At 46.6% G+C, this 12561-nt stretch overlaps 2 protein-coding genes across 2 annotated transcripts in view; one reads left to right on the top strand and one right to left on the bottom strand.

Annotated features, from left to right (window-relative positions):
• The window catches only part of pin4 (protein (peptidylprolyl cis/trans isomerase) NIMA-interacting, 4 (parvulin)), a 275834-nt gene that overhangs the window by 50655 nt on the left and 212618 nt on the right, over window positions 1–12561 (top strand). The gene's annotated exons all lie outside the window — the stretch shown is intronic.
• The window catches only part of cstf2 (cleavage stimulation factor, 3' pre-RNA, subunit 2), a 67134-nt gene that overhangs the window by 44033 nt on the left and 10540 nt on the right, over window positions 1–12561 (bottom strand). Inside the window, exons 6-8 of the mRNA XM_055643860.1 lie at window positions 11927–12043; window positions 9229–9409; window positions 3983–4045 (exon numbers count right to left, since the gene is read on the bottom strand). Coding sequence (XP_055499835.1) covers window positions 3983–4045; window positions 9229–9409; window positions 11927–12043 — 361 coding nt within the window. The remainder of the gene's footprint in view (window positions 1–3982; window positions 4046–9228; window positions 9410–11926; window positions 12044–12561) is intronic.

Raw genomic sequence — 12561 nt, forward strand, 5'->3', positions numbered from 1 at the left:
TTTATCCACATCTCTTAAGTATGTATGTATGTCACACACTCACACATATACAGGTGCACAACCATTTATCCGAAGATCCAAATAACGAAAAGCTCCGAATAGCGGACATTTTTTCAATCCTTGAAGAAAGGTCCTTGAAGACGTTCACCGAGGGCGGCCCGCAGAGGTGACAGCGGAACCTCCGGTTGGTCCTCGAAGAAAGGGGAACTAAATCCCCATTCATAAAAGAGGTGAGGGTATATTGCGCGGGAGGGTTAATAATTGACAATCTGCTGCTGCTTGCCCGCTGAGTTAAAAAGTTCCCACGGTAGACTCACGATACACAGTGTATCGTGAGTCTTGCGTGGGAACGTTTTAACGGGCAGGCAGCAGCAGATTGTCGCACCCTTCAGTTTCACCCGACCTACACCCCTCTGCTTCCCGGCCATGTGTGTGACCCCTTCCCTCCCCTCTCCAGTTCCCCGCCCATTGCACCGGCGCGGGGGCTTTGCACTGTCTTCACGTCGGCGATGCCAGCCAGCAGGTCAGTGCCAGTCACCGGAGACGTCAGGACCAACGGGACACCGACCCCCAGGCCCACTGCAAGCACGGAAATCCCAGAGACCCACAGCCAGCAGCAGCCCAGACCCGTTCCAACTCCAGAGGAACACGCTTCCCGTAGGGACAGAAGCTGATGGTGTGCAAGGTACGTCTTTTTCTTGGGGTTGCAGATGAGGGGGCGCAGCTCGGGCTGTGACGTCTCCGGTACAGGAGCTGAGACTGGGAACTGTACCGCCCTTGCAGGTGAGCAGGAGAGTGGGGTTGTTTGCAGTGGCAGAGGGAGGGGGCAAGGGCAGTACAGTTCACAGTCTCAGCTCCTGTCCAGGGGGGTGGCCGGAGACGTCAGGACCAACGGGACACCGACTGCAAGCACGGAGATCCCGGAGACTCACAGCCAGCAGCAACTCTAGCCCAGCCCCGTTCCAACTCCAGAGGAACCCGGGTTGCGGATGAGGGGGCGCAGCTCGGGCTGTGGTCGAACTGCCACTTGTCGCTGTAGTGGCCCATCGGGGAGTGGGTTCCTATTGGTCCTGACGTCTCCGGCCACCCCCCTGGACAGGAGCTGAGACTGGGAACTGTCCCGCCCTTGCCCCCTCCCTCTGCAACTGCAAACAACCCCACTCTCCTGCTCACCTGAAAGGGCGGCACAGATCCCAGTCTCAGCTCCTGTACAGGGGGGTGGCCGAAGACGTCAGGGCCACCAGAAGCCGCTCCCCGATGGGCCTCTACGGCGACAAGTGGCAGTTCGCCCACAGCCCAAGCTGCGCCCCCTCATCGGGACACCGACCCCCAGGCCCACTGCAAGCACGGAGATCCCAGATCAGCAACTCCAGCCCAGCCCCGCTACAACTCCAGAGGAACACGCTCCCCGTAGGGGCAGAAGCTGATGGTGTGCAAGGTACGTCTTGTTCTTGGGGTGGCGCAGCTCGGGCTGTGGGCGAACTGCCACTTGTCGCCGTAGCGGCCCATCGGGGAGCGGATTCCTCTGGAGTTGGAGGGACAGGGAGACACAGCGGCTTTTGAGAATGGTGGGCAATCACTTCCAAAGTTCTGCCCACACAGTCAGTACACCTCTCCTATACTTGTCTCCCGCACTAAGATTATCTCGCAGAGAATGATCCCAGCCTAACCCTCCCTATTCTCTCCTATTCTGCAAGAAAAAACTACATTGAAGACTCAAACTCGCGCTCGAGTAACTGCCGGGATCCAGGCGCAAACTCGCGACCTTGCGGATATGAGCCGAGCACTCTACCACTGACCCAGCCGTTAAAATCTACGCTAAAAATCTTCCAATCCGAAAGCCGAAAAATTCCGAATTACGAAAAGTGTCTGGTCCCAAGGCTTTCGGATAAAAGGTTGTGCACCTGTATATATATTATATATATATACACACACACACATAAACATACCTACACATACATATACACACACAATTGCAATACCACATGCAAGAAATATTCTACTTAGCAACGCAGCCAAACATATTATTTGTGATTTTTTTTTAATCTGCAGATGCTGGGTTAGATAAAGTCTACATGATTGTTGTAATGGATTAGATGGGTTGGCAACTGTGACTAGGTGTCCTGTACTTCTTTTCCAAGAAAATTGGAAGATTTGATATGAGGTTTGGTAATAATAATGCCATTTAAATCAGGAATGGGAAGAAATAGGTAGTGAGAAGGAAGAGGAGATTGACCAAAAATTTAATTGAGAATTTAATGTTCATAGCAATGGGTTGTCGGCTGCCCAAGGGAAATATGAAGAGTTGGCCTCACTCTGGCAGGACAGACAGGTTGATAGGGAAATTGGAAAGGGAATTAAAATGTCTAGCAACCAGGAGCTCCAGCAAGCCCTGGTGGACCGAGTGCATGTGTTGAAATGTTGCCAGTCGACGCAAGGTGTAAGTAATCGCATCTCTCCAGGAAGGGCTGTTGGAGCCCATGAATAGAGGTGAGGGAGGTGTAGGGACAGATGTCCAATAACCTGCGATTGCAGGACTGTGCTTGGGGAGGGGTGTGGCTATGTTGGAAGGGATGAGCAGAGCCAAGAATTCCTGGAGGGAGAAGTCTCTGTGGAAAGTGGAAAGTGAAAAAGGGTGAGAATGCGAAGAAATGCCTGTTGGTGGAGTCACATTGAAGGTGGTGGAAATGTCAGACAATTATGGTTTGGATGCTTAGCTGGGTTTGTAAGGTGAAAACTGGGGTAACTCTACCATATTATGCATGAGGGTTGCACGGGAGCGAGGGATGGGGTGAATACGAGCAGAAATGCTGGATAGTGGAGACATGAGATACATGGATAAGGCCACAACCGCTAGGGTGGAAGGTGGGGGTGTGGATTGGGCAAGGAATTCTGAGGTGTTAGCACAGGGGTAGAAATGTTAGGTCTCTGCTGAGTACAGCATTGGAGAGAGAGGTCAGGGGGATGGTGAAAGCACAGTAGGAGTGCTCGTTTTAGTAATAATGAATGTTCAGGACAATAGATAGGGTACCAGTCAAAAAGGTTGCTTTATCCTGGATGATTCTATGTTTTTGGAGTTGTTGAGGTTGCACTTACTCAGGAGTAGGATGAGCATTTCATCAATGTAGAAATGCTTAAGGGTAAAAAATGCTTCAGGGTATCAGCAGATGAACTTCTGATCGGTTCTTATAGACACAGTATTCCAATGAAGGCCTTATCAACGATGACCCCCTAGTACATATGATTTAGTAAGGCCAACTACATATTGGGATGAAGTTGGTTTGGGTGTATATTTTACTAAAATATTCATTTTAGTGAGATTGGCCATGCCACAATAGCCCAATATTTCATCTAAATCAGGTTGATTTTTTCATCTTACAATTTGTCTACTATACCTGATCCAAGGTAATGCACACATGCAACAGAGTAAGAATATTCCCCACTTTTCCGCAAATGACTCGGGGTCAGATCACATAGGTTTGGGCTCTGGGCAGCTTCGAATGACAGTGATCAGTCAGGTTTTAGTTTTATTGCTGAGCAGTCCTTTACCAAGATATTACTGATGGACCCTAAGCAATTGCAATGCCATAAAAAGTCATGGGTTAGACGTTTTGGAAATGGACAGTCCCTGTACTTGTGCGGTAGAATGGTTACTTGTTACTCAATCGCCCGTGCCAAGTACTGCCTAGATCTTTCTGCATATACAGTATCTGGTGCGATTCATTTTCTGAATTAATAACTACACCAAACATTTGGAATCCGTATAAAATTATAGAAAATAGTGTTCAACAATGAAAAGTAACAAAAAAATGAACAGAACCTAACTGTTATTAGTATCCCCTCAAATTTCAAATGCAATGTTTCTTCCCTCTCATTAGAAAACTGTATTATTTTAAAAGTTACAGAGCCAATACTGGATCATTTTAATAATCTTTATCAATCTTAAGCCAAATTAACAAGTTAATAAAAGCAAGCCCAATACCTTGTCCTCTGTCCATTGGCACCAGTCCTGAAGGAGCAAGACCCATCTGAGGCTGCATGTTTCCTGTGGGAAGTAATTCATGCAGATAAAGTATATATAATCAGGAAAGGAATATTGCTGCTGTACACAAATCATATTTTTGGTGAAGGTGGGCAAGAGCGGAAATGCATACACAAGAAAACTGTTCACTAAACCTGACCTTTAAAAATCCCTGGGATTCTGAAATAGTCCCACCAGTTGGAAGGCATCAAAGAATGATCGATTAGACTTACATTCACTGGAATTTATAAGGATGAGAGGATATCTTATAGAAATATATAACATTCTTAAGGGATTGGACAGGCTAGATGCAGGAAAAATGTTCCCAATGTTGGGGAGAGTCCAAAACCAGGGGTCACAGTTTAAAAATATGGGGTAGGCCATTTAGGACTGAGATGAGGAAACATTTTTTCACCCAGAAAGTTGTGAATCTGTGGAATTCTCTGCCACAGAAGGCAGTTGAGGCCAATTCGCTGGATGTTTTTCAAGAGTTAGATATAGCTCTGGTTATTGTTGTCAGCAGATTCAAGATATAGATATAGATATGCCATTTATTGTCACTGTACATGTTTTAATTTCATTGTACATGTATAGTGACAATAAATGGCATATCTATATCTATATCGTGAATCTGCCTACCCCATATTTTTAAACTGTGACCCCTGGTTTTGGACTCTCCCCAACATTGGGAACATTTTTTCCATATCAACATACTTTGATTACCATCTAGTGACATTAACAGGGTATTGCAACGGTGCATTGGAATGGATGCACAGAATGGATGCACAAAAATCTTTCACCCAGAAAGTTGTGAATCTGTGGAATTCTCTGCCACAGAAGGCAGTTGAGGCCAATTCGCTGGATGTTTTCAAGAGTTAGATATAGCTCTTAGGGCTAAATGAATCAAGGGATATGGAGAGAAAGCAGGAGTGGGGTACTGATTGTAGATGATTAGCCATGATCATAATGAATGGCAGTGCTGGCGCAAAGGGCCAAATGGCCTACCCCTGTACCTATTTTCTACGTATCTATATCAGAATCATCAAAAAAGTGAGAATGAGGAACAAAATAGGAAATAGTAGAGATTAGCCTGACATTAGTTGTCAACAAACAGTGGAATCTGTTTCTGAGGATCTATAGATGGCTCTCAGAAAACAGTTATCATGCTTTATGATAGAAAAAATGTTTGACAAATTTGATAATTTAATTTGTGAATGCAGTTAGCATAGTGAATAAAGGGAATAATTGGAGGTAGTATAAACTGATCTTCAAAATGTATTTGACAAAGTGGCACACAAATGATAGTGACAGTAAAAACCAAAAGTCGAAATAGAATTGAAAGTAACAAAGTAGTTAGCTGGAGGTTTGATTAGAGGTCAGAAAAAATAGAAATTAAAGACTCTTTTTCTATCTGGGAACAGCAAAACGGAGCCCTCAACTATTCACAATTAGTTCAACGACTTTCCATAACCAACTTTGCTGATGATACAAATCTGTGAGAAAGCAAGTTCTGATGGGCACAAAAAAATCTACAAAATGGAATAGTGAAATTAAGTCAACAGGCAAGGTGGTGCAAATGGAGAATAATCTACATTGTGCATTTTGACTCGAAGAAAAACAGAATATTTTTTAAATAAAGAAACTAGCAAACACATGTATAGAGACGGATCTGGGTGTGCTATTTCAGAGGATGCAGAAAAGTAAACATGCGGGTTTAGCAAGCAAATCCAAAGGAATATGGCAGTTAATTTTTATTGCAAAAGTATCGAAAAGCAAAAGGTTGAAAATTCTTAGTGCTCTCTGGCAACTACATTTCAATGAATATACCCGAAGAATCTTATAGTCAGTGCAATATTTACAAGATTGATTCCCGAGGTGATTGAAAAAAGCTTGATCTAAATTCAATACAGTTTAAAATACTGGGAGGTGATTGCATTGGGAATCCAGCTTTTGAGAGCGATTGAGAAGGATATATTGTTAAAAGGGCTGTTTCTCCACATTGCAAAATCTAAAACTTGAGGGCATAGTCCAAGGATCACTTAAGACTAAGATGAAAATATTTTTTCTGTTGTATACATAGGGTTGAGTCCATTTGAGTGGTGTATTGATGGCCGAGATCAATAGATCTTTGAAACAGTGAACCAGCAAGAAAGTGCTTTGAAGCGTAGGGTCATCAATAATCTTAATGAATGTTCGAGCATGCTACATTTTTAACTTTAATACAGGTGCACAACCTTTTATCCGAAAGCCTTGGGACCAGACACTTTTCGTAATTCGGAATTTTTCGGCTTTCGGAATGGAAGATTTTTAGCGTAGATTTTAACGGCTGGGTCAGTGGTAGAGTGCTCGGCTCATATCCGCAAGGTCGCGAATTTGCGCCTCGATCCCGGCAGTTACTCAATCGCGAGTTTGAGTCTTCAAGGTAGTTTTTTCTTGCAGAATAGGAGAGAATAGGGAGGGTTAGGCTGGGATCATTCTCTGCGAGATAATCTTAGTGCGGGAGACAAGTATAGGAGAGGTGTACTGACTGTGTGGGCAGAACTTTGGAAGTGATTGCCCACCATTCTCAAAAGCCGCTGTGCCTCCCTGTCCCTCCAACTCCAGAGGAATCCGCTCCCCGATGGGCAGCTACGGCGACAAGTGTCAGTTCGCCCACAGCCCGAGCTGCGCCACCCCAAGAACAAGACGTACCTTGCACACCATCAGCTTCTGCCCCTACAGGGAGCTTGTTCCTCTGGAGTTGGAGCGGGGCTGGGCTGGAGTTGCTGATCTGGGACCTCCGTGCTTGCAGTGAGCCTGGAGGTCGGTGTCCCGATGAGGGGGCGCAGCTCGGGCTGTGGGCGAACTGCCACTTGTCGCCGTAGCGGCCCATCGGGGAGTGGCTTCTGGTGGTCCTGATGTCTTCGGCCACCCCCCTGGACAGGCGCTGAGACTGGGAACTGTACCGCCCTTGCCCCCTCCCTCTGCAACTGCAAACAACCCCACAGTTCCCAGTCTCAGCTCCTGTACAGGGGGGTGGCCGGAGGCATCACAGCCCGAGCTGCGCCCCCTCATCTGCAACCCCAAGAACAAGACGTAACTTGCACACCATCAGCTTCTGTCCCTATGGGAAGCGTGTTCCTCTGGAGTTGGAACGGGGCTGGGCTGCTGCCGGCTGTGGGTCTCTGGGATCTCCGTGCTTGCAGTGGCCTGGGGGTCGGTGTCCGGTTGGTCCTGACGTCTCCGGTGACTGGCATTGTATGCTGGCTTCGCCGACGTGAAGACAGTGCAAAGCCCCCGCGCCGGTGCAATGGGCGGGGAACTGGAGAGAGGAGGGAAGGGGGCACACACATGGTCGGGAAGCAGAAGGGTGTAGGTGGGGTGAAACTGAAGGGAGCGACAATCTGCTGCTGCCTGCCAGCTGAGTTAAAACGTTCCCACGCAAGACTCACGATACACTGTGTATCGTGAGTCTACCGTGGGAACTTTTTAACTCAGCGGGCAGGCAGCAGCAGATTGTCAATTATTAACCCTCCCGCGCAATATACCCTCACCTTTTTTATGAATGGGGATTTAGTTCCCCTTTCTTCGAGGACCGACCGGAGGTTCCGCTGTCACCTCTGCGGGCCGCCCTCGGTAAACGTCTTCAGGGACCTTTCTTCAAGGACTGAAAAAATGTCCGCTATTCGGAGCTTTTCGTTATTTGGATCTTCGGATAAAAGGTTATGCACCTGTAGTTGTTCCATTCGAAAGGAAGTTATTAAAAAGTGTCTATGGGAGGTCAACACACCCACCCTCCTCACCACCTCCCCTGCATTCACCATTCCAATGGTAGGTTACTTTCCAAGATGTGTCCTTAGTGGCTATGGAAACCGCTGGGTTAATATAAAAAAAACATGCAACCAATGAGATCATCATTTGACTTTAACGGACACATAATTTTCTTCAGAACTTCTAATAATGCCAAAAATAAAAAAATTGAATGTATAGCTGATCTAGCTGATAACAATCAACTGGAAAGCAGTTTATATAATTTTAAACTGACACTATTAGTCTTTCTCTGGTTATTGTTGTCAGCAGATTCAACATACTTTGATTACCATCTAGTGACATTAACAGGGTATTGCAACGGTGCATTGGAATGGATGCACAGATAATTGTGTTCAAAATTAACGAGGCAACACTTACTTGGCTGTTTCAATGGACTAATACTGCACTAAACGAAAATGGACTGCTACTGCACTCAATGTCCGATCAATGCTAGAATATATATTTTAAATGGAGCAAACAAAGGTACACAAAGAGTTCAGATTAGCCAGTTTTACTGAATGAAGATGTAGATTCACCCAGGTCTACCCTATCAATGCCTCTCAGAATGTTATATACTTTTACGTCTCCCCTCAACCTCCGACAATCCAGAGAAAAAAAATCAATACTATCAACCTCTCCCTTTAGTTGAAAACCTCTAATCCAGACAGCAATATGGTAAACATACTCTGCACCCTATTCAAAGCCTCCCTATCTTTCCTGTAATGGGGCGATCAGAACGGCATGCAATACTGCAAATGCTGCCTAACCAAAATCCAAAGGAGCTGCATCATGACTTCCTGACTCTTATATACAATGCCCGCATCAATGAAGGCATGCATACCATATGTCTTCTTAACCACCCTATCTACATGTGCTGTCACTTTCACTGAGCTATGAATTTGGACTCCAAGATCCCTCTGCATATTAATGCCGTTAAGGGTCTTGCCATTAACTGTATACATCCTCCTTACATTCATCCTCCCAAAGTGCATCACCCCACACTCGGTCGGGTCAAACACCACGTGCCATTTCTCTGCCATTTTTGTTGCTGTAAGACTATGACTCAATCCATGTCACACACATCGTGAATGAACTTCAAACACAATTTCCTTTTCATAAAAGCAAGCAAACCCTCACTAGCCATGTTATGCTTTTCCCTCACCTCTGTCACAATGCAGCGACAATTTCACCAAAGATGATGATATGTAATACAGACCCACTGACTCAATATTAGAATCAACTCAGATCACTGATAATCTCTGCTGAATTGAATTAAAATAATTTCAAAATGTTGCTATCACCAGAAGAGTAGATTGTACAGTAGAGATACAGAAAAGGCAATAAGTAAAACAGGAAATTAAAATTCGATTAGATAAAACAAAACACACTTTGATATTTTTCTGTAAACACTTTTATACCTCCAGGTCCAACGGGTCCTGGTCCTGGTCCTGGTCCAGGTGCTGGCCCGGGCCCAGGCCCTAGCCCTGGCCCTAGCCCTGGCCCACCTGGTCCTTGTACGGGTCCGAGTCCAGGAACAGATACTGCAGTTTGCATTGGTGGTTGCATTAAGGATGGTGCCCCATTCACATGCATTCCACTCTATTCAAGAGAAAAAAAACCCAGAAAATTACAAATTAAATACACACATGTTCTTAAAGTCTAACCAACCGTTGCTCTGTAATGTATCACTAAAACTGAAGCTACTTTTATATCCTGTTGAGAACCATTTTCTTGATATTGAGAAGTGATTCACCAAATTGAGTGAATTGAGATTTTGGTACCTCTTCAGTAGTTTGTGGCATCTGCGTCAGTTCATTTCTGAAGCAAGATCAATGGTGACTTTAAACGGTCATCTACTAAATGATGGGCTGTAAGCACTGATCTTCAGTGGAGAATGGATAGATCCACATCTCAATTAGTAGATCGATCACAGAGCTAAACTCAGTACAAAGGGATCAGGAAAGATGGTATTAGCATTGCAATCCTTTTCCCAACCTCTCTCAGCAAAAAGGCAGAAACACTGATCTTCCAACAGCACCATTTTGCAATGATTGGTTAAGTTTCCCGTTAACTTTAGTCGGTCTTTTGAGAGGATTCTGAGCCTATCGCGGCACTGCATACCCAATAGCACCACTCAGATCAGTAAATTGACTATGATTACGCAAAATGTGCAATAATTGTAAACCCATTTTCAATTGCTTTGTATCATTGAAGCTATTTGTTATTTTTAAATGTAGTATAACATCCATTGCATCCAGCTAATTTGGTATAATTTTATATCCAGCTTTAGATATAATAAAGTCACTATAATAAAATAATTCCCGTTCCCTGAAGAATGAGGACATTTCAGATGCGCTGGTGTGGAACGCCTCATCCTGGGAGCAGTTGCGGCATAGACGGAGGAATTGGGAGTAGGGGATGGAGTCCTTACAGGAAGCAAGGTGGGAAGAAGTGTAGTCCAGATAGCCATGGGAGTCAGTGGGTTTATAGTGGATGTCGGTCAGAAGTCTATCACCTGCGACGGAGATAGTGAGGTCAAGGAATGGTAGGGAAGTGTCGGAAATGGTCCAGGTGTATTTGAGTGCCGGATGGAAGTTAGTGGTGAAGCGGATGAAGTCAGTCAGTTGTGTGTGGGTGCAGGAGGTAGCACCAAAGCAGTCATCGATGTAGCGGAGGTAGAGGTCGGGGATGGGGCCCTGGTACGCCTTGAACAAGGATTGTTCGACATATCCGACAAAGAGGCAGGCGTAGCTGGAGCCCATGCGCGTGCCCATGGCTACGCCTTGTATTTGGAGGAAATGGGAGGAGTCAAACGAGAAGTTATTGAGGGTAAGGACCAGCTCCGCTAGGCGGTGGAGAGTATCAGTGGCCGGGTATAGGTTGCTTCTCCGGTCGAGGAAGAACCAGAGGGCTTTGAGACCATCCTGGTGGGGGATGGAGGTATAGAGTGACTGGACATCCATGGTGAAGATGAGAGGATGGAGGCCTCGAGAATGGAATGTGCAAAGACGACGGAGAGTATCTGAGGTGTCTTGAACATAGGTAGGGAGGCATTGAACCAGGGGGGATAGGATGGAGTCAAGGTATGTGGAAATGAGTTCGGTAGGGCACGAACAGGCAGAGACAATGGGTCTACCGGGACAGTCAGGTTTGTGGATTTTGGGGAGAAGGTAAAATCGGGCCGTGCGGGGCTGGGGAACGATGAGGTTGGAGGCTCGGGGGGGCAGGACATTGGAGTTGATGAAGTCGGTGATGGTGCTAGAGATAGTGGCCTGGTGCTCGTCAGTGGGGTCATGGTCCAGCGGTAAGTAGGAGGAGGTGTCCGAGAGTTGGCCCGTGGCCTCAGCCTTGTAGAGATTGGTGCGCCAGACTACCACGGCACCTCCCTTGTCGGCGGGTTTGATAATTTAGACTTAGACCTAGATCGTTTATTTGTCATTCAGACCTTTTGGTCTGAACAAAATGTCGTTCAGTCTGGGTTGTTGCGGAGCGAGTCGATGGCAGTACGTTCAGGGGGGGAGAGATTGGAGTGAGACAGGGGAGTGGAGAAGTTCAGGTGGTTGATGTTGCGACAGCAGTTTTGGATAAAAAGTTCTAAAGCTGGAGGGCCACGAGGGGAGGTCCACGAGGAGGGGGTGCGTTGGGAGACGGTAAAAGGAATCGTCAATGGGGGGCGAGGACTCCTTCCCATGGAAGAACGCTGTGAGGCAGAGGCCACGGTAGAAGCGCTCCAAGTCGTGGTGGGCGCGGAACTCATTGAGGTGGGGACGGAGGGGGACAAAGGTAAGACCTCTGCTGAGGACAGACCGTTCGGCGTCAGAGAGGGGGAGTCAAGGGGGGATGGTGAACACCTGGCAGGGATGGGGGTTGGGGTCGGAGGAAGGCAGGTGGGTGGACTGAGGATGAGGCGATGAGTGGTGGGGGGCTAGTGGGTGGTCAGAGGGTAGGGGGGGTATGAGGACTGCAATAGATCAGTTTAATAACCATTTTACAGTTTAACATGATAATCATATATCCTGAACACCAAATAAAACAATGTATTCAAGTAATGCACATTAACAAAATCAAACTGCATTGAAGATAAATTGTGTTTGGATTGTGAACAATAGGACCTACCATAGGCTGTGGTTGGGAGACTGGGGTAGCAGCCTGAGCTGCTGGAGCATTTGGGCCTGCCACAGGTTGGCTAGAAGAAATCAGTGGTGTAACGTTGGCAGGTCGATGTAACATTTTCTGAAAAGATCAAAACATTGTGGTAAACTTTCAATATTTCCCTGTGAAGAATATATTCAACATAGTCAAAGACTAAAGCCCCTGTCGCACTTACGTGTCCTTGGCACACTAATTACGCAACCTCGTGGTCACGTTGAGCCGCGACGATCCCGCGAAGGTAGCGTGCAATTTCATGCACCCGCACAGCCGTCTAGAGAGCGTGACGTCATTTGAAGATGGACACAAAGCTGGAGTAACTCAGCGGGACCGACAACATCTCTGGAGAGAAGGAATGGATGATGTTTTGTGTCGAGACTCTTCTTCAGACTGAAAGAAGGGTCTTGACCCAAAACGTCACCCATTGCTTCTCTCCAGAGATGCTGCCGGACCCGCTGAGTTACTCCAGCATTTTGTGTCTATCTTCAATTTTCTTGGCCACGCTCTGGGAGTACGAGTGGGGGCGGATCCGGGCCGCAACGGCCATGAGCCCCAGGCCGAGTTCGGCGATCGTTTGCCTGCTTCTGCTGCTGTTGGAGGTG

Source organism: Leucoraja erinacea, chromosome 12 (genome assembly GCF_028641065.1).
Source record: "Leucoraja erinacea ecotype New England chromosome 12, Leri_hhj_1, whole genome shotgun sequence".
Classification (NCBI taxonomy): domain Eukaryota; kingdom Metazoa; phylum Chordata; class Chondrichthyes; order Rajiformes; family Rajidae; genus Leucoraja; species Leucoraja erinaceus.